The 25,479-nt window shown below is 42.9% G+C and overlaps 1 protein-coding gene across 2 annotated transcripts in view; it reads left to right on the forward strand.

The window, feature by feature from the left end:
* Positions 2,331–25,479, forward strand: part of B3GALNT2 (beta-1,3-N-acetylgalactosaminyltransferase 2) — a 69,330-nt gene continuing 46,181 nt past the window's right edge. The window contains exons 1-2 of one of the 2 annotated variants that reach the window (XM_021074398.1): positions 2,331–2,672; positions 23,254–23,401. In XM_021074398.1, the coding sequence (XP_020930057.1) occupies positions 2,561–2,672; positions 23,254–23,401 (260 nt within the window). In that variant the 5' untranslated portion in view covers positions 2,331–2,560. The remainder of the gene's footprint in view (positions 2,673–23,253; positions 23,402–25,479) is intronic. The other variant, XR_002338968.1, reaches the window with a different exon arrangement.

The following is a 25,479-nucleotide window of genomic DNA, read 5'->3' on the forward strand; positions in this document are numbered from 1 at the left end:
ACACAGAAAGCAGGTGAGCAGTTTCTAAACAAAGAAGAATGTCTCACAAGAAATGTGTAGACATTAGGTATTCTCCTTCCTGTTGCAATATGTAAACAATATTCTGAGAAAGGGGCACACAGATCTTGGTGACATTTGCCCAGGAGCCACAATGATAACAACCTACTAATCCCACATTTCTCACAAAAATGATAACTTGTTTTTCTTGTCTTCAGGGTATTCAGGGGCCATGGAGAATGTGTAGGAGCTCTAAAGACTCCCCCAAGCTGTTTAGACATAGTAGTGTTTCTCAGATTTGCATGATATACTCTGGCAGCCAGCTTCCAAATTGACCCCACAACCATCCTTGCCTCCTGGGCTCATGCCCTGGTGTGGCCCCTACCACAGTCAATCAGGGCTGGTCTGTGTGACCAATAGAACACCTCTGAAGTGACAGCGTGTCTTCCAAGGATTCATCCTCAAAGGTCTTGCACTATGCTCAGCAGTCTCTTGGGTCTCCAGTTCCTGGGGAAGCAAGCCACCATGGTGTGGGGACTCTAATGCAGCTTGTTGGAGAGACCCACTTAGAGACCAACTCAGAGAGGCGGAAAGAGAACCCCAACTTGCCAGCCGGGGAAGTGAGGCACTGAGGACGCCTAGTCCTGCCTTCTGATGACCACAGCCCCAGTGGACATCTGCCTCCAACTATATGGGAGATCCTGAACCTGAATGTAGCTCCCCAATTCCTGACTCAGAAATTGTGAGGCACAATAAGTGATTCTTGTTGTTTTAAGAGTTTTGGAGTAATTTGTTGGGTAGCAATAGATAACTAATGAACATACAAATTCCTTTAAAGGGAAAAATTTACTTCTGACACCATATTAAATTGTTTATTATTTTATTTAAATAGTACAAATAGTATAAAATCCTTACGCTTATAGCTTTTGTACAGCAATTAAAACATTTTAAAATTACAGTGCAGACCATATTACAAAACAATAAAAAATAATTTTATTTATTTATTTATTAGGGCCGCAGCAGCAGCATATGGAGGTTCCCCACCTAGGGGTGAATTGGAGCTGTAGCTGCCAGCCTAGGCCATAGCCACAGCAACGTCAGCTCCAAGCCGAGTCTGGCACCTACAGCATAGCTCATGGCAAGGCAGGATCCTTAACCCACTGAGTAAGGCTAAGGATCCAACCTGCGTCCTCATGGATACTAGTCAGATTCCTTTCCCTGAGGCACTGAAGGGAACTCCAAAAATAATTTTAATAGAGGAAATTAAATTGCCCCTCAGTGAGACTATGGTACTGACAGTGCCTAAGACATCTCCTGGACTGTTCAGTGACTTGAATAAATTACCCTTTTTTCCTTAAGCCTGTTTGAAGTGGATTTCCTGGGGCTTTCAACCAAGGGTTTTTCCAACAATATAGTTCATCCTCATGTTCATCCTCTGCACCATCTTCTGAACATCGGTACCCTGATCTTCAGGCTCCTCAACTAGGACACTTTTGCGTTTGGCCGCAGGCAGGCCGGAACGGGTGACGCCCTCGGGGCCCAGGGCAGGACTGTATCCCGGAGGGTCGCAGCAGGTCCTTCCCACAGGTGCCTCGGAGCCCGCATTTTCTAGCGGCTCACGTCCAATAGCAGGTGTGAGTGCACCCGGTTCTTCTCGCAACTTTCCAGCGCCAGTTTGAAATCTGAGCACGTGTAATGTACCTTCCATTCGGCCATCGCTGTCGTACTGCACAGCTTGATCCCTTGGGCTTGGTCTTACTCATCCTGAGTTCTTAGAGCCGGGTACCGAAGCACCAGAACTAATACTTGATGATTCACCGCTGAAGACACGGGCATTTGGGCTGCCCCGCCCCGATCTCCGCGCCCAGTAGATGCCAGCAAGATCCCATCTCTTACACGAGGCTAGCATTCGGCCTAAGGAAGCTCTGCGTGATTTAAAACTGTCTTGTCTCAAGATCTCCTTTAAATCTTAGGCAACCGGCGCCCTTCACCCCAGCTATTATTTCTCTCCCGGGGTTGGGGCGGCCCCTGAGCGCTGGGTTGTCCGGCACTACCTCTCCTCCGCCACCGGGGGGCAGTAAACATGGAGCAGGGCTGCGCATGCTCTGTGTGAGGCCTCGCGCTTTGCTTACGCGATCGCCGAGTGACGGAAGCGAGTGCGTGGGGTTGTGGGAAATGTGGTTTCCCAGCCATCGGATCACGGGGGCACTTCCTCCTTAAGCTCAGAGCGGGACTTCAGCTCCCGGCCGGCTAGGGGAAGTGGGAGGGGACAAGCTAGAAGAGGGCGGGGCGAGTGAGAGAAAAGGTGGGCGGGGCCGGGGAAGGCCCAGGAAAGGGGGCGGGGCTCTGGCCGGCGGAGGCGCAGCCGCCAGCGGTCGGAGGAGCCTAAGCCGAGAGAGACCTAGACGGCGGCGGGCACGAGGGCGGGCGTTCCCGGAGTAGTCGCGCGGGAGTCGGCCACTGCCCCCGGCCTCCTTACTTTCAGGGCCCCTCCCTGTCCGCCGGGACGCGGGAGAGCCCGGCGCGCGGTGGGGGCGCGAGGTGGAGCCGGCGGGGGCGGCCAATGCGAAACTGGCTGGTGCTGCTGTGCCCGTGTGTGCTCGGGGCCGCGCTGCACCTCTGGCTGCGGCTGCGCTCCCCGCCGCCCGCCCGCGCCTCGGGGGCCGGCCCCGCAGGTGAGGTCCTGGGGCCGGGCGGGCGGGCGAGCGGCCGGCTTCTTCCACGGAGCCTGGCCGAGAGTCTGGGTTGGGGGACGGGCCGACCCGGCGGTCCCCAGATGAAACAAATGGCCCTTTTCATCTCCCCGGCGTTAACATCGGGCAAACTGGAGGGCGCTTTTCTCTCTTCGTGTCTCCGCCGTTTCTCACCTCCCGGCTTTTCTTGATGACCACAAAACCGGTGCGGACGACTGCAAGTCCTTCGGCTGTCCCCAGGCCTTTCCCGCCTGCCCGGGGAGCTGAGCCCCATGTGTCCTTCAACCCGAGGGGCAGCTGTTAACGCCCGGGGCCGGGCTCCCAGGTGGCTCTGCTCCTCCCGCAGCTGTTGGTCTTATTGGATCAGGACTTTGAGGTCTTAGGGTCCGTGGATCACGTTTTTGTGCCTTTTTAAAGAGGTGGCTGGGGTTTGCTTTTAAGGAACAACTTTGCTTTAAGAACGTACTCTGCTTTGTATTCTTTGAAAACTGTGGTTGTAAGTCGGTTAAACAAATCTAGCCATGAAATAGGGCATGGCTGCGGATGGAGTTATTCCTGAGAGTTTGGTTTGCAAAGCCTTCTAATGAATTATACACGAAAATAGCAAGTTCCTCTACGATTGTATCCATTTGCTCCAAAAGTTAGTTTCTCATGGGAAAGAACTCTTTGTTCATATTCACTTCCCAGCCTGATAAATAGAATGCTCTGCCCCACAGCCCAGTGGATTTTCTTTTAACTAATTCCACCGCTCTGAACATTGAAGGTTGCCCTTTTCTGTCTTTTTAAGGGCTTGCCCTAGGAGGTATAATAAAGCCTAGACGGCTGTTTTAAAGATGGGGAAATAGTCGTTTTGTTTTTTAACTACCTTGGGAATTTGTTCTTACCACTTCTCCCCTAGAAAGTTTTCTTATCCAATATTTTCAAGGATTAGAATTGAATATCTGAATTCTGAGATGGCTCTGTGCCTAGGAAGTATGGAAACTAATTCGGGCAGTCCTCAAAGCAATCTCATTGTTATAATTAGAGTTCTTTATTCTGGTAACAATCTCTTAAAATCCCTTTGTGTTAGAGAAGCCACGAGCTCTTTAAAAAAGGCTCTTCGTGTGACCTGAATAGAATCGAGACCCTATTTAAATGATTTAATGAAAGTGCGGTGTTACAGGGCATTTAACCTGTTAACAGATGAGGATTTTTTTTGTTTTGTTTATAGGGTTTTGTAAATGGAGCTGAGGAAAGAGTGCCATATCCATAAAATGTTCTGTAGCATCTGTTGGATTCGCCTTTAGTTTCTTTCAGTTATGTATGATGAGTGAGCTCCACTGGAGTTTAATTGTAGAGTATTCTTAGGATATTTATGACCTAAATATCTTTTAGGGTCCATAAACAAGCCAAAACCCTACATTGAAGCTTAAAACTTAGTAGGCCTGCCTGGCAATTTCTTAAGATTTTTTATTTTTTATAATGGTCACACCCACGGCACATGGAAGTTCCTTGGCCCAGGGATTGAATCCGAGCTGCAGCTGCCACCTATCAGCTGCCATGGCAGGAACTCCTTAAGTTTTTATGTTTTTTAATTTAATTTTTTTTAATTTAATTTTTATGTTTTAGACAATTTGAAAGGTTACTTTCCATTAACAGTTATTACAAAATATTGCTATGTTCCCTGTGTTGTGCAATAAATACATCCTTGAGCCCATCTTATACGCAGTAGTTAGTACCTCCCATTCCCTACCCCTATACGCCCCCCCCCCCACTGGTAAGCACTAATTTGTTCTCTTTATGTGTGGGTCTGCTTCTTATTTGTTATGTTCAGTAGTCTGTTGTAACTTTTAGATTCCACTTATAAGTGATATCATGCAATATTTGTCTAATTTATTTCCCTTAGCATAATGTCCTCCAAGTCCATCAATGTCGCTGCAAATGGCAAAATTTTGTTCTTTCTTAAGGCTGAGTGATACTCCATTATATATATTTTTTGTTTGTTTGTTTTGTTTTGCTTTGCTTTTTTTTTTTTTTTTTAGGGCTACACCTGCAGCATGTGGAAGTTCCCAGGCTAGGGATCAAATCGGAGCTCTAGCTACCGGCCTACACCACAGCCACAGCAACGGCAGATCCAAGCTGCCTCTTCGACCTGCACCACAGCTCATGGCAATGCTGGATCCTTAACCCGCTGAGGAAGGCTAGGGATTGAACCCGCAACCTCATGGTTCCTAGTCAGATTTGTTTCCGCTGTGTCACAACAGGCACTCCTCCATTATATGTATATACCACTTCTTTATCCATTCATCTTTTGGTTGACAATTTCATTGTTTCCATATATTGATAATTGTAAATAATGGTGCTGTCAACATTGGGGTGCAAATATCTTTTCAAATTCATGTTTTTGTGTTTTTCAGATAAATTCCCAGGAGTAGAATTGCTGGATCATGTAGTAGTTCTTTTTGTTTTCTGAGGAACCTCGATACTGTTTTCTACAGTGGCTGCACCAAGTAATATTCCTACAGTGTGCAAGGGTTCCTTTTTCTCCACATCCTCACCAGCATTTGTTTTTTGTGTTCTTTTTGATGATAGTCATCTTGACAGGTGTGAAGTAATACCCCATTGTGGTTTTGATTTGCATTTCCCTCGTAATTAATAATGTTGAGCATCTTTTCCTGTGCCAGTTGTCCATCTGCATTTCCTCTTTGGAAAAAATGTCTATTCATTTCTTCTGCCCATGTATTAATTGAGTTCTTTGGGGTTTTTGGATGTCGAGTTGTATGAGATGCTTATATATGTTGGATATTAATCACTTATTGGTCATGTCATTTGCAAATATTTTCTCCCTTTTGGTATGCTGTCTTTTTGTCTTGTTGATGGGTTTTTTTTGGTTTGTTTTTTTTAGCTGTGCAAAAGCTACTAAGTTTAATTAAGGCCCCTTTACTTTTTCCTTTACTTTAGGAGATGGATCCAAAAAAATATTGCTGTGGTTTATTTCAAAGTGTGTTCTACCTACTTTTTTGTCAAGTTTTATAATATCCAGTCTTAAATTTAGTTCTTTACTCCATTTTGAGTTTATTTTTGTATGTGGTGTTAGAGAATGTTCTGATTTCATTGTTTTACATATAGCTGTCTAGTTTCCCCAGTACCACTTATTAAAAGACCATCTTTTCCACATTGTGTATTTCTTATCTCCTTCGTCATGGATTAATCGACCGTATATGTACATGGGTCTATTTTTGGGCTCTCTGTCCTGTTCCGTTGATCTCTGTATCTGTTTTTGTGCCAGTACCATATTATTTTGATGACTGTAGCTTCATAGTACAGCCTGAGATCAGCATGATTGCTCCAGCTCTGTTATTCTTTCTCAAGATTATTTTGGCTATTGGAGATCTTTTGAGTTTCCATACACATTTTAAAGTTATTTGTTCTAGTTCTGGAAACATTGTAGCTCCGAGTCTCACCCTCTTGCTCTTCGCCTGTGCCTGTGCCCCTGGAGCCAGTCCCACCACAGTCAAGTTTCCTCCTGCAGTGCTCACAGGTCCCGGCACCCATGGCATTGCCTTTGCCCTGAGTCTGCAGTGGGCCCCTTTTGTGCTTCCTTCCTCTCAGGTAGCCTCTGTCCCCCCTGGGCCACTCCCGAGGGTGAGAGGATTACCCCTTCCCAGTGTTTTTTATTCCTGTGGAGCTCACCTCGAAGTGTTAAAAGTAACTTTGTAAAAAAAGAAAAAGAACCCCCCCCCCCCCCGCCCCGGGTTTTTGAGGTAAGTTTTTCCCAGTCTCTCAGTGTTTGGGCCATCCAGTGAGACCAGGCTAGATTGAGGAAACAGGAAGTAGCACTTGGAAAGGGATGGGCTATTGGTGAGGAGATCAGTGCTAGTTATACAAATTAACTTTGACTTCAGGTAGAGTATTTTAATAGAAATGAAACCTTACAGACTCCTAATTTTCTTTTTTTCTTTTTTTTTTTGGTCTTTTGTCTTTTGAGGGCCACCCATGGCATATGGAGGTTCCCAGGCTAGGGGTCGAATCAGAGCTATAGCCACCTGCCTTCACCATAGCCACAGCCACTCAGGCTCCAAGCCAAATCTTTAACCTACAACACAGCTCACAGCAACATTGGATCCTTAACCCCACTGAGCGAGGCCAAGGATCAAGCTGAGTCCTTATGGATACTAGTCCGGTTCATTAACCACTGAGCCGTGACGGGAACTGCCTTAACTTTCCTTTTTCACTTTGGTCCTTTGAAACTTAAAATCAGTAGAAGCATCCTGACTGCTAAAATTTCCCACAAATCCTTTTCTCACTGTGTTGACCCCAGTTCAGAATAAAACACTCCAACATCTTCACATTTCAGCCCTTATCCCCTAGGCCTAAACGGAGAGAGAAAACCCAAGATTTTAAGTACTTTTCCCTTGAATTTCCATTTTCAGTTTGGTTTTTGTTCTCTGTTCTGCCTCTTTGTCTGTCTTCTGTCTCATTAAGCCACGGCAGTATTTTTTGAAAAGGAGATTTACCTTCCCTGCATGTTAAAAATGGCTCTCTGACTTTCAGTTGATTCAGCAAATATTTGAGAACCTCCTCTGTGCCAGCTCCTGTTGCAGGGGTGGAATTACAGCAATAAGCAAGATAAAGTCCCTGCCCTCGTGCAGTTTTCAATTTAGAAAGGAAGCAGAACATAAGAATTATTAAATATCATAGAGGAGAGCAACAAAAATAAAGCAACTTGAGAGGGTGGAGATGATGTGCTGCTGTTTTAAACAGAGGAGGTCAGGCAGGACCCCTCTGAAGAGGTGGTGGTTGGGCAGAAACTGAAAGAAGTGAGTCAAGTTTGGTTAACCTGATTTGGTGTAATGTAGTGGCTTCAACAGGTGAAACACGGAGAGACCACCTGGTGAAGAGGGAGCAGAGATCCTGCTTTGAAACCCAGCACGCCTGGGCTGAGCAGAGGACAGTGAAGGCAGAGACAGCCATTGGACTGGGAAATACAGATCCAGCATATCTTTTTTGTTTGTTTGCTTGCTTTGTAGGGCCTTACCCGAGGCGTATGGAAGTTCCTGGACTAGGGTTTGAATCGGAGCTGCAGCTGCCAGCCTACACTGCAGCCACAGCCACACAGGATCTGAGCCATGACTGCGACTTTCACTACAGCTCACCGAAGTGCCTGATCCTTAACCCATTGAACGAGGCCAGGGATTAAACCTGCATCCTTTTGGGTACTGGTCAAATTCGTTACCACTGAGCCACAATGGGAACTCCCACATCCAGTATATCTTGATTCTAACATTGGTTTGTGGTAATGAATTAACAGAAATTATTTAACAATTAATTTAGAAAAATGATGTGACAAAAGAAGGTTTCTTTCTAGGATACTTGGGAAGAAGCATATCCATTCAAGAGATGCTTGGAGCCCCAGGTATTTGGTCCCTGTTCTCAGGGTACTCCATTCCAAGGTGGTTTGTGGAATGGAAACTGACAAGGGGCAAGCAGAAGGTCAAAAACAAATTGAGATTGCTTTGCAGTTTCACCTCAGGCTGGTTCATCTCAAATGACCTCTATAGGCTAATCTTGTCTCTGTGCTTCAGTTTCCTTATTTATAAAATGATGACCTCATAGAGTTATTGTGAAGATTCTGTTAATGAAACACACAGAACAGTGTCTGTTTCATGGTGATCACGTGGTGAATTTTGGAGGGGAGTATAGTGTGGTGGCTGATACCCAGGCTAATGAAATGATTGGGGAGGAATCTGACCTTGGCAAGAGCACGCTGGTTGTATGATTGTCCTTATCAGTCGATCTGTGATAAACTTGCATGTTTTCATCATTTTCAAGATTTCCACCGATTTGAGGTTGATGTCATCTGAGTGAGAATGGAAATTCTGGTCTGATTTTTAAGATGCTTTGGGCTTATTTTGAACAGTTTTGAAGTCAGCGTCCAATGGTCCTTGATAAACTTTTGGATATCCACTTTCAGTGCAGAGCCTAGCCAGTTGCCAGACTCTCAGGATACACTACACATTAAAGAAGAGAAATGTTGGTTGCGTTCAGGGAACTCGTGTGGGGTTTTAATTATTCTTGACATTATGAAGGTTTATTTATTGCTATGTATTTGCCATCTCGGAGTTGCTCAGTAATTTGAAGAAATGAATCGAGACTAAAACTGGAAGAATGACTGTGTCACCTGTAGATCGTCTGGTTACATTCCATGATGACCTTATGGTTTAAATGTTTTTCTTATAAAAGTAAAACAAGTTCTTTATAGAAAAATTTGAAATTTTTTTTTTCAAGAGGTAAGAAAATGATCTATACTGGGCAGTTTTTGAATGTACATACATATAAAACATGTTTGGGGGAATTATTTAGTATTTAAAAAAAATTTTTTTTTAGGGCTGCGCCTGAAGCTCATGGAAGTTCCCAGGCTAGGGGTCGAATCCAGGCTGCAGCTGCCAGCCTACATTACAGCCACAGCAATGTCAGATCCAGGCCTCATCTGAGACCTACGCTACAGCTTGTGGCAATGCCAGATCCTTAACCCACTGAGCCACAGTGAGAACTCCTAAAAATTTTTTTTTATGTGTAATATGCATTCAAAAAAGTGCATGTAAATGTGAGCTTGATGTAGTTTCACAAACTGAATACACCCAACTAATCAGCACCCAAATTAAAAACAAAACTACCAACACCTTGGGCGCTTCTGTTATGCTCCCTGCTTATCACTGCCAGGAGTGGTAACCACTATCTTGATCTTTAATGGCAGAGGTTTGCCTGCTTTTGTACTTCATGTAAATGGAACTTCATAGTATGTACATAGTTCTTATAGCCTGCTTATCTTAATATGATGTAGAACCATATTTAATGATATGTTTAAAATTAATTTTAATGGCTGCATAGTAGTCTAGCACATAGATATGCCATAATTTATTTAACTGATGCCTTATTGATGCATTGATGAGGTTTGCAGTTTTTCACTATTAAGAAATGACACTTATGAATAGAGATCTTTTAGTGCATCACTGATTATTGAGAATATATTCTTAGCCAAGGAATTGCTGGACACAACTTGTACAGTTCTGAGATATTTGATGTGTACTGGCAAATTTTCCTGCAGAATACTATACCAAATTACATTCCTACCAGCAGCATAGGAGAGTGGCCATTTCCTTGAAATAACTTTCAAAACATCCATCATTTGGGTATTATCATTTAGGAAGATATTTGTCAGTTTGAATGCAGAAGAAATTCAAGCTTGATTCCTAGTGAGACTGAATTGTTTTTCATAGGCTGGTTGGCTCTTTGTATTTCTTCTGTGAGTTACCTTTCTTTATGTCCCAGGTTTACTTCTGAGCTTTTTGTTTTTTTCCCTGTTTCCAGACATTAGACTCAAACTAGGTACCCTATACTTGCAACACTGAGCAGAGGGGGTGAAGGTGTAGAGCCCAGCACGTGAAGAGAACTAGGAAGCAGGTAGCATTCTTACACAGCATTCACTTTGAGCTTTATACTGGGTGATGCAGTACCCACAGGGTGTGTGATGATATGTAGTAGATGAAACCAGTTTTTCGGGGTTTTTTTGTTTTTTTGTGTGTGTGTGTGTCTTTTTAGGGCTGTACCCGTGGCTTATGGAGAGTCCCAGGCTAAGGGTCAAATCTGAGCTGTAGACACTGGCCTGTGCCACAGCCACAGCCACGTCAGATCCAAGCCGCCTCTGCGACCTGTACCACAGCTCACAGCAATGCCAGGTCCTTAATCCACTGAGCAAGGCCAGGGATCACACCTTCATCCTCTTGGATGCTGCTCAGATTCCTTTCTGCTGAGCCATGACAGGAACTTCCCAAACCAGTATTTAAGTTGAGAGATAATTGACAAGTTACATTGGTTTTAGGTATGGAGTATAATGATTCATTGTATGTATATATTCTGAAACGATCACCACAATATGTATAGTTAACATCTGTCACCACACATAGTAATACATTTTTTTTCTGGGATGAGAATTAAGATCTACTCTAACAATATTATAATACAGAACAATATTAGGATAGTCACCATGCTGTACATTATATCCCCATGACTTATTTATTTTATAACTGGAAGTTTGTAACTTTTGACCCCTTTTACCCATTATGCCCACCCTCCGTCCAGCCTCTGGAAAACACCAGATTTGTATTTGTCTCGTGTTAAGATTCTATGTAAAAATGAGATCTTACATTATTTGTCTGTCTGTATCTAGCTTATTTCACTTAGTGCAATGCTCTCAGGGTCTGTCCATGTTGTTGCAAATGGCAAAGTTTCCTTTTTTAAAGAAAGATTTCATTGTGCATATAAAACGCATTTTCTTGGAGTTCCCATTGTGGCCCACTAGAAACAAATCTTCATAGTATCCATGAGGACGCGGGTTCAATCCCTGGCCTCGTTCAGTGGGTTAAGGATCCAGTGTTGCTGTGAGCTGTGGTGTAGGTCGCAGACGCAACTCGGATCCCGTGTGGTGTGGCTGTGGCTGTGGCGTAGGACGGCGGCTACAGTCCAATTGGACATGCTGCGAGTGCGGCCCTAAAAAGGAAGAGAAAGAAAGAAAACACATTTTCTTTATTCATTCATCCATCAATGGACGTTTAGCCACCTAAGTCCTTGTCTTGGCTATTGAATATAATAAGGCTGCAGTAGGAATTCCCTGGTGGCCTAGTTGTTAAGGATCTGGCATTGTCACTGCTGTGGCATGGGTCCGATCCCCAGCCTAGGAACTTTTGTATGCCATAGGCGCAGCCAAAAAAAAAAAAAAATGCTGCAATAAACATCTCCATGTTCACTATCATGCATATATCATCCCCGTTCATACATATTTTCTAGTGAATGTTTTCTTTTCTTTCGGGTGAATACCCAGAAGTGGTTTTGCTAGATTGTAAGGTGGTTCTGTTTTTAATTTTTTAAAGATTCCCCATACTGTTTCTCATAGTGGCTGTATCAGCATACATTCCCACCAGCAGTGCGCAGGAGCTACCTTTTCTCTGCCTCCTCACCGACACTTGCTATTTTTTGCCTTGTTGCTAATTGCCATTCTGTGAGGTGTGGTGAGGTTTTTAGTGGTTTTGATTTGCATTTCCCTGATGCTAAGTATGCTGAGCACCTTTTCCCGTACCTGGTGACAGTCTGTATGTCTTTGGAAAAACGTCCATTTAGATCCTCTGCCCAGTTTTTTAAAATTAAATTTTATTGGGATATAGTTGATTGACAGTGTTGTGTTAGTTTTAGTGTACAGCCCTCTGCCCAATTTTATGTTGTGAGCCACAGGGGAAGTCCTCTGCCCAGTTTTAAAATGAGGTTCTTTGGGTTTTTGCTATGGAGTTGGAAGAGTTTTTTTAATATATTTTTGGATATTATTCAGATATATGATTTATAAGTATTTTCTCCTGTTTGGTAGGTTGTCTTTTTATTTTGTTGATGATTTCCTTTGTTGTGCAGGAAGCTTTTTAGTTTGATGTAGTTCCACTTATTTATTTTTGTTTTTTACTCCTTTGTTTCTAATGTCAAATCTTAAAAAAATCATTACCAAGACCAACATCAAGGAGCTCACTGTCTGTTTCCTTATAGGAGATTTATGGTGTCATGTCTTATGTTTGAGTTTTCAGTCCATTTTGAGTTGATTTTTGTGTGTGGCATAAGTTAGTGGTCCAGTTTTCATTCTTTTACATGTAGTTGCCTAGTGTTCCCAGCATCACTTATTTAAGAGACTCTCCTTTCCCTGTTGTATATTCTTGGCTTCTTTGTTGTAAATGAATTGACCATATATGCATGGGTATGTTTCTGGGCTTTCTATTCTGTTCCATTGATCTGGATGTCTGTTTTAATGCCAAAACTGTGCTGTTTTGATTATTGTAGCTTCTTAATCATAGTTTGTTTTTGTGTTTTTGTTTTTCTTTTTTGGCCACCCCACAGCCTATGGAGCTCCCTAGCTAGGGATCAGATCCAAGCTGCAGCTGTGGCAGCACTGGATCCTTAACCCACTGTGCCAGGCCAGGCTTTGAACCTGTGTCCCAATGCTCAAGAGACGCTGCCAATCCTGTTGTGCCACAGCAGGAACTCCTTAATATAGTTTGTTGGTGTGGTTGGTGCTTCCTGCTTTATTGTTCTTTCTCCAGATTGCTTTGGCTATTCTTTGTAGTTGCCTACAAATTTTAGGATTTTTCTATGAAAAATGCCGTTAGAATTTTGATGGAGCTGTCACTGAATCTGTAGATTGCTTTAGGTCATAGGGCCGTTTTAATAATGTTAATTCTTCTGACCCATGAGCATGGAATGTCTTTTGTTTGTGTATTCTTCAGTTTATCTCATCAGTGTCTTGTCCTTTTCAGTGTACAGGTCTTTTACCACCTTGGTTAAATTTACTCCTAGGTATTTAATTCTTTTTGATGCAATTAAAACTGGGGTTGTTTCTTAATTTTTTTTTTTTATCTTTTTAGAGCCACACCCATGGCATGTGGAGGTTCGCAAGCTAGGGGTCAAATCAGACCTATAGCTGCCAGCCTGTGGCACAGCCACAGAAACACCAGATCTGAGCCATGTCTGCAACCTACACCACAGCTCACAGCAATGCCAGATCCTCAACCCACTGAGCAAGGCCAGGGATTGAACTGCATCCTCATGGATGCTAGTCAGACTTGTTTCCGCTGAACCACAACAGGAACTCCTAATTTTTCTTTCTGATAGTTTGTTATTATATATAAATACAGCTTTTTTAAAATATTGATTATGTATCCTATAACTTTACTAAATTTGTTTATTAGTTCTAAGAGTTTTTCGGTCGCGTTTTTAGAAGCCTGTTTTCCACTATATATCTGGAAGTAATAGAAGTTCTCGAAAAGGCCAAGATCTGCCGTGCACTTCTCTTCTGCAAGAAAAAGAGAAATGCATGTAAAGTAAAGCAGTTCAGTAGAAGCAGCTTAGACATGGATTAGAAGCAGAGAGGACTGGCTCTGGCAGAGAGAGGTGGAATAAGATCAAAAAGTACTTTACAGTGATAATCCATGAGATTTTCACATACCACATGGTTATCTTCCTGTCTATTTATTTATTTTTAGAAAAACCTTACGGAGAAACCATTAGGATACACTTGTAGGATCAGGTGAAAGATAAGAATCTGAATTGAAGCTGTGGCTAGAATTAATGATGACAGAGATAGATTTGAGAAAAGTTTTAAGAAGATTTTGTCATCAAGAAAAGGTTAAATTATGTCTTGTAATCCACCTCTAAGAGATTTCTTTTGCTTACCCATCAAAAACAGGGTGGTGATGTTTGGCATTTAAAGGGATGTTTCACTTATTTTGAAATGTTACTTTTGTGCAGCAGCCTTGTTTTCTCATGATGTCAGATAAATGAGGCATTTAGGGTACATAAAATTTTTTGCTCTACTAATCTTTTTTTTTTTTCCCACTGTACAGCAAGGGGGTCAGGTTATCCTTACATGTATACATTACAATTACATTTTTCCCCCACCCTTTCTTCTGTTGCAATATGAGTATCTAGACAAAGTTCTCAATGCTATTCAGCAGGATCTCCTTGTAAATCTATTCTAAGTTGTGTCTGATAAGCCCAAGCTCCCGATCCCTCCCACTCCCTCCCCCTCCCATCAGGCAGCCACAAGTCTCTTCTCCAAGTCCATGATTTTCTTTTCTAAGGAGATGTTCATTTGTGCTGGATATTAGATTCCAGTTATAAGTGATATCATATGGTATTTGTCTTTGTCTTTCTGGCTCAGTTCACTCAGTATGAGATTCTCTAGTTCCATCCATGTTGCTGCAAATGGCATTATGTCATTCTTTTTTATGGCTGAGTAGTATTCCATTGTGTATATATACCACATCTTCCGAATCCAATCATCTGTCGATGGACATTTGGGTTGTTTCCATGTCCTGGCTATTGTGAATAGTGCTGCAGTGAACATGCAGGTGCATGTGTCTCTTTTAAGTAGAGTTTTGTCCGGATATATGCCCAAGAGTGGGATTGCGGGGTCATATGGAAGTTCTATGTATAGATTTCTAAGGTATCTCCAAACTGTTCTCCATAGCGGCTGTACCAGTTGACATTCCCACCAACAGTGCAGGAGGGTTCCCTTTTCTCCACAGCCCCTCCAGCACTTGTTATTTGTGGATTTATTAATGATGGCCATTCTGACTGGTGTGAGGTGGTATCTCATGGTAGTTTTGATTTGCATTTCTCTTATAATCAGCGATGCTGAGCATTTTTTCATGTGTTTGCTGGCCATCTGTATATCTTCTTTGGAGAAATGTCTATTCAGGTCTTTTGCCCATTTTTCCATTGATTGATTGGCTTTTTTGCTGTTGGGTTGTATAAGTTCTTTATATATTCTAGAGATTAAGCCCTTGTCGGTTGCATCATTTGAAACTATTTTCTCCCATTCTGTAAGTTGTCTTTTTGTTTTCTTTTTGGTTTCCTTTGCTGTGCAGAAGCTTTTCAGTTTGATGAGGTCCCATGGGTTTATTTTTGCTCTAATTTCTATTGCTTTGGGAGACTGCCCTGAGAAAATATTCATGATGTTGATGTCAGAGAGTATTTTGCCTATGTTTTTTTCTAGGAGTTTGATGGTGTCCTGTCGTATATTTAAGTCTTTCAGCCATTTGGAGTTTATTTTTGTTCATGGTGTGAGGGTGTGTTCTAGTTTCATTGCTTTGCATGCAGCTGTCCAGGTTTCCCAGCAATGCTTGCTGAATAGACTTTCTTTTTCCCATTCTATGTTCTTGCCTCCCTTGTCAAAGATTAATTGACCATAGGTGTCAGGGTTTATTTCCGGATTCTCTATTCTGTTCCATTGGTCTGTCTGTCTGTTTTGATACCAGTACCACACTGTTTTGATGACTGTGGCTTTGTAGTATTTCTTGAAGTCTGGGAGAGTCATGCCCCCTGCATGGTTTTTGTTTCTCAGGATTGCTTTGGCGATTCTGGGTCTTTTGTTGTTCCATATAAATGTTTGGATTGTTTGTTCTAGTTCTGTGAAAAATGTCACGGGTAATTTGATAGGGATTGCATTGAATCTGTAGATTGCTTTGGGTAGTATGGCCATTTTTACAGTATTGATTTTTCCCAATCCAGGAACATGGAATATCTTTCCATTTCTTTACATCTTCTTTGATTTCTTTGATTAAAGTTTTATAGTTCTCGGCATATAGGTCCTTTACCTCCTTGGTCAGGTGTATTTCGAGGTATTTGATTTTGTGAGGTGCAATTTTAAAAGGTATTATATTTTTGTATTCCTTTTCTAATATTTCATTGCTGGTATACAGAAATGCAACTGACTTCTGAATGTTAATCTTATATCCTGCTACTTTGCTGAATTGATTAATCAGTTCAAGGAGTTTTGGGGTTGAGTCCTTAGGGTTTTCTATGTATAGTATCATGTCATCTGCATACAGTGACAGTCCTGCATACAGGACTTCTCTTCCTATATGGATGCCTTTTATTTCTTTTGTTTGTCTAATTGCTGTGGCTAGGACTTCCAAAACTATGTTGAAGAGCAGTGGTGAGAGTGGGCATCCCTGTCTTGTTCCAGATTTGAGTGAGAAGGCTTTCAGTTTTTCCCCATTGAGGATTATATTTGCTGTGGGTTTATCATAAATGGCTTTGATTATATTCAGGAATGTTCCCTCTATACCCAGTTTGGTGAGGGTCTTGATCATGAATGGATGTTGAACTTTGTCAAATGCTTTTTCTGCGTCTATTGAGATGATCAACTTTTTTTTTGTTAATGTGGTGTATGATGCTGATTGATTTGCGTATGTTGAACCATCCTTGTGAACCTGAGATGAACCCAACCTGGTCATGGTGTATAATTTTTTTGATATGTTGTTGGATTCGGTTAGCTAAGATTTTGTTGAGAATTTTTGCATCTATATTCATCAATGATATTGGGCGATAGTTTTCTTTTTTGGTGGTATCTCTCTCTGGTTTTGGAATGAGGGTGATGGTGGCATCATAGAATGTCTTTGGGAGTATTCCTTCTTCTTCAACCTTTTGAAAGAGTTTAAGGAGGATGGGCACCAATTCCTCTTTATATGTTTGATAGAATTCACCTGTGAAGCCATCTGGTCCTGAACTTTTATTTGTAGGGAGTGATTTTATGACCTCTTCAATTTCATTTCTAGTGATGGGTCTGTTCAGTTGGTCTGTTTCTACTTGATTCAGTTTTGGCAGGCTGTAAGATTCTAGAAAATTGTCCATTTCTTCCAGATTGTCAAACTTGTTGCCGTATAGTTGTTCATAGTATTCTCCTATGGTTTTTTGTATTTCTGCTGTATCCGTTGTGATTTCTCCTTTTTCATTTATAATTTTGGTTATTTGGGTTCTTTCTCTCCTCTTTTTAGTGACTCTGGCCAGGGGTTTGTCAATTTTGTTTACCTTTTCAAAGAACCAGCTCTTGGTTTTATTAATTTTCTCTATTGTTTTTTGAGTCTCTATTTTATTGATTTCGTCTTTGATCTTTATAATTTCTTTCCTTCTGCTGACTTTAGGACTTTTTTGTTCTTCTTTTTCTAATTCATTTAGGTGGAGGGTTAAGTTGTCAATTTGGGATCTTTCTTCTTTTTTGAGAAAGGCCTGTATTGCTATAAATTTCCCTCTGAGCACTGCTTTCGCAGCATCCCATAGATTTTGAGAGGTTGTGTCTTCATTATCATTTGTTTCAAGGTAGTTTTTAATTTCCTTCTTGATTTCCTCATTGACCCATTGGTTTTTTAGTAGCATGTTGTTTAGTCTCCATGTAGTAGGTTTTTTCTCTTTCCTTTTCCCATGGTTGATTTCTAATTTCATGGCATTGTGGTCAGAGAAGATACTTGAGATAATTTCTATGCTCCCAAATTTATTGAGGTTAGCTTTGTGTCCCAATATGTGGTCGATTCTTGAGAATGTTCCATGAGCATTTGAGAAGAATGTGTATTCTGAATTTTTTTGGATGTAGTGTCCTGAAGATATCAATTAAGTCTAACTTTTCTATTGTTTCCTTTAGGATCTCTGTTGCTTTATTGGTTTTCTGTCTAGAGGATCTGTCCATTGATGTGAGGGGGGTATTAAGGTCTCCTACTACGATTGTATTCTCATCAATATCTCCCTTTATGTCTGTTAATATTTGTTGTATGTATCAGGGTGCTCCTGTATTTGGGGCATATATGTTGACAGTAGTAACATCCTCTCCTTGGATGGATCCCTTAATCATTAAGTAGTGTCCTTCTTTGTCTTTCTTTATGTCTTTTGTTTTAAAGTCTATTTTGTCTGATATGAGCGTTGCGACTCCTGCTTTTCTGTCATGTCTATTGGCGTGAAATATTTTTCCCCACCCTTTCACTTTCAATCTATATGTATCTTTTGTCCTAAGGTGAGTTTCTTGTAGGCAGCATATTGAAGGTTTTTGCCTTTTTATCCACTCAGCCACTCTGTGTCTTTTGATTGGGGCGTTCAGTCCATTGACATTTAAGGTGATAATTGATAGATGATTATTTATTGCCATTTGAACCTCGTGTTCCAGTTGATTCTATGGTTCTCCATTCTTCCTTTCTTTTTTTTTTTTTTTTTTTTTTTTTGGTTGGATGGTCTCCTGTTATTATCTGCTTGAGTGTATTTTTTTTTTCATTTTTTGCAAATGCAATATTTGGTTTTGGCTTGTGGTTGCCCTGTTTTTTAAGTATGCTAACCCCTTCCCATAATTGTGTGTTTTAGCCTGATGGTCCTGTAAGTTCAAACACTTCATTGCTATATTAAAATTAAGAAGAGAAACATACAAACAAACAAAAAGGGTTATTTACTTCCTAACATCCCTTGCGCACATTTTATGGTTTCTTTTTTCTTTTTAATTTTATTTTGTTTGAAGCATGTTCATGATTAAATCTGTATGCTGGCTTATTTGAGTGACTGCTCTCTGATTGCGGTTTCCTCAGTCCTAGTTCTTCCTCTTCTTCTTTTTTTTTTTTTTTTTTTTTTTTTTCTTTTTTCTTCCCTTTCCTTCCTTTCTTTTTGGTTTAGAGAAGCCCTTTCAATATTTCCTTTAACCTGGGTTTTGTGTTGCTGTATTCTTTAAGTTTTTGTTTGTTGGGAAAAATTTTTATTTCCCCTTCTATTTTAAATGATATTCTTGCTGGATAGAGTATTCTAGGTTGCATATTTTTTCCTTTTAGCACTTTAAATATCTCTTGCCATTCCCTCCTGGCCTGTAGTGTTTCTGTAGAGAAATCAGCTGATATTCTTATGGGGGTTCCCTTGTAGGTAATATTCTGTTTTTCTCTTGCTGCCTTTAGGATCCTCTCTTTATCACTAACTTTTGCCATTTTTATTATGATGTGTCTTGCTGTGGGTTCAGTTTGTTTGGGGCCCTCTGTGCTTCTTGTATCTTGAATCCAGTATCCTTTAGATTTGGGAAGTTTCCATCGATAATTTCTTCAAATATATTTTCCATCCCCTTATCTTTTTCTACTCCTTCTGGAATTCCTATTATGCGTAGATTGGCCCGCTTTATATTATCCCATAGGTCTCTTATATTGCTTTCCAGTTTTTTGATTCGGTTTTCTGTCTGCTGACCGGATTGGGTGATTTCCATTATTCTATCTTCCATATCACTGATTCGTTCTTCTGCATTATTCATTCTGGTTTTTACTGCCCTTAGTTCAGTTTGCATCTCTGCAAATGAATGTTCTAGTTTTTCTTGGCTCCTCCTTATATTTTCTAGTTCCTTTCTGAGGGTATCTGCATTACTGTTCATATCTTCTCTTAATTCCTTCAGTGTTTTCACTATTTCTCTTTTGAACTCCAGGTCTGTCAGACTGCCGAGATCTGTTTCATTGTTGACTGTTTTAGGTGAGTTCTCCTGTTGGTTTGACTGGGAGTGGTTTCTCAGCTTCTTCATCTTGCTTGTTGTTTTCTTTCTCCTGAGGGAGTTGTACTCTCCGTGATCGGGCAGTGTTTGCCTTGTCACTGCCGTGGAATATTTCCTGAGGGCTGGCGTTGTTGGTCAATCTTTTTTGAGGCAGTGTGGCTTTTCTGGAGTGTTGATGGGGCTAACAGTGTTTCTTTGAAGCAAAGGAAGACTTCTTGAGGGCAGACAGGACTGGGAGGTCCACACCACGATGGTAGCAGATTTCACTTGGTCATGCAGAGCTTGCTCTGGTGTTTTTAGGCTGTGGGGTTCTTGCAGGGGGTTGGCGGTGTTGGGCAGCTGTTCCTCAGGAGTGCAGCACCCCCTGGGGGCTGGAGCAGCTATCTGGGTCACTGAGAACTAAGAGGCTCTTCCCTAGGGCAGCCCAACTCAGAAGGACAGCCTGAGAATGTAGGTGGATCTTTTCACAGTCTGGCCGAGCTTGTTGCAGCTTTTCTGGGCTGCAGGGGCTCTTCTAGGGGGCTGGTGGTGCTGAGCAGCTATTCCATGGGAGTGGGGCACCCCCTAGGGGCTTGGGTGGGTAGCAGGGCCACTGGAAACCCAAGAGGCTCCTCTCCAGGGCAGCCCGACTCAGAAAGACCGTCTGAGATCTTTTCCCAACTCGGCCGAGCTTGTTGCAGCTTTTCTGGGCTGCAGGGGGTCCTGCCTGGAGCTGGCAGTCCTATGCAGCTGATCCACTAGGGCACCCCCTGGGGGCTTGGGCGGGTAGCAGGGCCGTTGGAAACTGAAGAGGCTCCTCCCCGGGGCAGCCCGACTCAGAAAAACCATCCGAGAATTAGGCAGATCTATTCACTGCCTGGCTAGGCTTGTTCTAGCTTTTCTGGGCTGCAGGCCTTTTCTCAGGGGCTGGTGGTGTTTGGTGCTACTCTGCGGAAGTGTAGCCCCTCCAAAGGGCAGGCAGGCCTGTGCATGGACAGCCCCTGCGGTGGTAGGCTTCAGGCAATTGTTGAGGCCAGCCCTCCCGGATGGCAGGCAGCCCCAGGTTCTGTGAGAGCGTAGGGGGTGGCGGGGGTGGGGGGAGGGGATGCACTGGGAAGCACAGCTTTCAGCTAGCTAGCGGGCCTGTAAGCTTGCTGTGGCGTGGGGGGTATTCTATGGGGACCCACCCCTTCTTCTCTCCCCTCCCCAGCATGGGTGCAGACCAGGCTCTTCTCCCAGGTTCCCTCTGATTCGGCTTTCCACTTCCCCGCCCCTAGAGTATTGCTCCCTTCCTCTGCGACAGCTTTGTTTTCTAGTCTCCCAGGCAGTCTCTGCCCGGTCAAATGGTTTCTAGACCTCCCAAGCAGTTTCCCCTCCGCCCCGCCCCCCCAGCCCGGGGACTAACCTCTGGACCCTAGGCCTCGGTGCCCAGCCCCCACCCAGGCGTCCCCCGGCCCTTTCCCGGGGACTAACCTCTGGAGCCGAGGATTCGGTGCCCAGCCCCCACCCAGGCGTCTCAATTTTTGGTGACTGTGCCCGTAGTTCAGATGGTCCGTTTGGTTCTTGATCGGCTTTTTCCTACTCCAACTTACTGCTACACTCTTCTCTGCATCTGGAGATTCCTCCGGTTCATTTGGTCTTTCCCCCGTGTAGGTGACTTTCCAGGGTGCGGGATCCCTTTCTCCTCCGCAGTTCCCTTTCGGGAGTGCCCGTCCCGCTCGGATTCACCTTCTCTCACTCTCCTATTTTCTCCCGTTCTGCCCAGTAATGTCACGAACTTCTTGCCGTTATTGGAGTTTAGGTTCTTCTGCCAGCGATTTGTTGCTGTTCTGTACGAGTCATTTATTCTGTAGATGTGCTTTTTGTGTTGTGTTTGTGGGAGAGGGCGAGCGTGTCCCCCAACTCCTCCGCCATCTTGTCCTCTCTTGCTCTATTAATCTTTTAAAGCTTGGTACTCTTTGAGAAGAAATTTTGAAACAGTGTCTAGAGACTTTTTTTTTTATATCACTTTTCTCTGATTTTAGGAAACTGAGGTACAAGGATTTTCAGTAACTTCTTACTGATATTTTGCAGCATGTTGGCTAGTGAGTCAGTTTCACATATGTCTGGTTACTGCACTTGCCTCACTCCTGTCAGTAAAATGTACCGACTACTAGTATTTCTCCGGGGAAAAGAAAGGAGGGGAGTGGGTTGTCTTTGAGAATTTTACATAAGCAATTAAATTATACTCCCTTAAAGAAATATCATATTTTCGTTGTTGTTTTGATTGACCACATAGAACCTATGGCATCTAAAAATATGTGTTTAATGTAGTAAAGATCCCTGGCCTTTAGTAATTTATTTTTGGAAACATTTTAGATCAGTTTCCACCACTGGAAAACAAGATGAAATGAGATCCCTTAATCAGAGCTGTATATAAGCTCATGGCTCTCAAGCTTTGAAACTGATGGCGAAAAACAGGGACAAAATATCTTTCCCTCTGCCTTTTTCTAATGACAGATTTTAAAATGTAATCCTGCCCACTTAATATGACAGTAGAAAATGACTCCATTTATTTTTCACTAGGAATATTTCTCTCCTTCATTCTTTGGACTATTTAAGTGATAAATGTTTGCTGGATATAGAATTTATTGGCATAGATAAGGGTTCTGATTCTTTCCAGCATGGTTTTTCTTCAGCTTCATGTCCCAAACTTCATGGCTAATATTAATGTAGGTCTTCACGTTTGAATGCACATTTGTTGCCATTGAATGACTACTTTTTGGCCCAGGACCAAACCAGGACCTGCATACACATTGTCTTATTTAATTTTTACAGCAACTCTCTGAGAACTATTATTACACACATTTCTACTTAAGGAAACTGAGGTTCAAGAAGTTAAATAACTTTTGTAGTTAATATAAAGAGCCAGCATTTTGACTCCAGCCTAATTGCCTCTCACTGCCTATTACTGTGTGGTTTATGCCACATTGACTTTTTTTTTTTAGGGCCACACCTGCAGCATATGAAAGTTCCCAGGCTAGGGGTCTTATCTGAGCTGCAGCTGCCAGCCTACCTACACCACACCTACAACACCTGATCCATATCCTGCTGAGCGAGGCCAGGGATCAAACCCACTTCCTCATGGATACTAGTTGGGTTCGTTAACCACTGGAGCCACGAAAGGACCTCTCACATTGACTTTCCAACTTGATTTTTTTTTTTTTTTTTTTTGTCTTTTTGCCATTTCTTGGGCCACTCCTGCGGCATATGGAGGTTCACAGGCTAGGGGTCTAATCAGAGATGTAGCCCAGCCTACACCACAGCAACACCAGATCAGAGCTGCGTCTGCGATCTACACCACAGCTCACGGCAACGCTGGATCCTTAACCCACTGAGCAAGGCCAGGGAACGAACCCACAACCTCATGGTTCCTAGTTGGATTCGTTAACCACTGCGCCATGATGGGAACTCCTCCAAATTGATTATCAGAGACATCTTATTTGTTTTCAAGGATTTATGTACATAGGTGAACATGAATATGTACATAAGAGTGGAAGCAAAGAAACTCTACACCAAAACGTTAGTAGTTGTTATTTCTGGCTGGTGAGTGTTTGAGTGCTTTAAAAATTTTTTCTTTGTATTTATGTGTATTTTCTATAAACATTTATATTGTACTAAACATTTTTGTGTTACCTATTGAACTTAAAAGTAACTGAGACATGACAATTCCAATTTATTGTTGCTTGTTTCTAGATCAATCGGCCTTATTTCCTCCATGGAAATCTAGTCACTATGATGTGGTAGTTGGCGTGCTGTCAGCTCGCAATAACCATGAACTTCGCAATGTGATAAGGGGCACCTGGCTGAAGCATTTATTACAACATCCAGCATTAAGTCAACGGTAGGTTTCCTGAGTTCATGCCTTGCTTGATGTATGGAATAATTGTTGTGAGAAACCTCTTTGTGGATAGTCATGTTAGTTCAGATATGGGGCCTCCTTTTCTGGGAGAAATGGCTACTTTATTTTGCTTTTCCTCCATATAGTTGGGCCCCCAAAGTAAAGGTTTAAGTAGAAAGATAGTTGGAGAAGAATATTTTCATTGGTTAACATACGTAGTCTTTAGAGATACCTAATTTGGTTTGTTTGCTTGCTTTTGTTTTTCGGCTTTGGGGGTTTTTTACTTTAATTTTGAGTAACAGTTCTTAGAGTTCCTGTTGTGGCTCAGTGGTAACGAACCTGACTGGTATCCGTGAGGATGCGGGTTTGATTCTTGGCCCCGCTCAGTGGGTCGGGGGTCCCACATTGCCATGAGCTGTGGTGTAGGTCACAGACACAGCTCAGATCCTACATTGCTGTGACTGTAGCGTAGGCTGGCGGCTGCAGCTCTGATTCAACCCCTAGCCTGAGAACTTCCATATGCTGCAGGTGCAGCCCTAAAATGAGAGAAAAAAAAGAATAAGAGTTCTTGAAAAGTTCTGTTCTGGAGTAGTTCTTTTAGACACCTTCATGTCTGAATGTGTTTTTGACTCACTTCACAGATGTAGTTCATTGTTTCCAGTTCTGTGCTGTGGTTTAGTGGTGTGGTCTGTGGTCTGTGGTTTGGATGGTGTGCCCTCTTCTTTCTCCTGGCAACCCTTCCAGGCCTGAGCTTGGGGAGCCCATCATGTGTGGACATTGGGTGGCTCAGTTGTTGGTCAGGAGCCCAAGGCACGAGTCGTCTTGGGGAAACCAGCCTCTGAAAAGTGTGGAAGTTTGGACTTGAAGTTATGTGAAGATACTTAGCAGCTTACGTGGAGTCACTGATAAGCAGAGAAGGCTCTCGGGATTGCAGGAAGCTGGCAGGCTTGGGACTGAGTGGCTCTATGAGGAAATTGTAGTTGTGAATATTCTTGTCACTAGTAGTGACAGATCTCTTGCTCATAGCCGCTTTCATTCCTTTCCAAGACAGGTGTCTGATCTCGGTGATAATAGAACCTATTACCCAGCAAGTGAAAGGCCTCAGACTCACCACTGCTGTCAGAACCACCTCAAAAACCTGCCCTTCTTGTAGTCTTTCCCATCTCAGTGGCTCAGACTAAAACCTTGGTGTTTGTGTTGTGATTGGAGGAGTAAGTCCTGCTGGTAGGGTCTTGAAGGATTATTCCAGCGTGTCAGTGGCAATTACACTGGGAGAGATAGATGAAGTTAAGGCTTTATTATACTCAACAGGTGCTAGAGAGGGAGGCACAGCACACCAGGCCAGAGGGGAGGAGCAGCCATGGAGCAGGCTCTGCCAAGCAAGTGGGGAGCCCAGGGGGCGTGAGGACCATGGGCACGTGCCTTTTATTGGGGTCAGGGTGGAGAGTGCAAGCAGAAGATGCGAGGGCACTTCACTGATGCGTTTGAATGTCACTAGGTCACTGTCAGGGGAGGGCAAAAAGGGGAACTTGTGGCAGGGACCAGCCTTGTCACCCTAAGCTCCTGGTCATCTGGGCGGAATGTTCATGCCTGTTCCTGGGGGTGCTGAGTGTCAGGAAGGTAGAAGGTTTTTAAAATTGACTGTAGGGAGTTCCCATCACGGCTCAGCCGAAACGAATCCGACTAGTATCCATGAGGATGTGGGTTCGATTCCTGGCCTCTCTCAGTGGGTTATGGATCTGGTGTTGCTGTGAACTGTGGTGTGGGTCTCAGACACGACTCAATCCTGCATGGCTGTGGCTGTGGTGTAGGCTGGTGGCTACAGCTCCAATTTGACCCCTAGGCTGGGGACTGCCATATGCTGCAGGTGCAGCCCTAAAAGGCAACAACAACAACAAAAAGTTGACTGTAGAGTGTTATTTTGATTCTTTGTCTCATATGTCACATCTAATCATTAGTGTATCTTGGTGCTGCCTTTAGAGAATATCCAGAATCCAACTTCTCTCCACCTTTACCGCTACTATCAGAACCACCAACCTGCCCTGAGACATCATGACCTTGTCACCTAGGTTATTGCAGAA

Source organism: Sus scrofa, chromosome 14 (genome assembly GCF_000003025.6).
Source record: "Sus scrofa isolate TJ Tabasco breed Duroc chromosome 14, Sscrofa11.1, whole genome shotgun sequence".
Taxonomy (NCBI): domain Eukaryota; kingdom Metazoa; phylum Chordata; class Mammalia; order Artiodactyla; family Suidae; genus Sus; species Sus scrofa.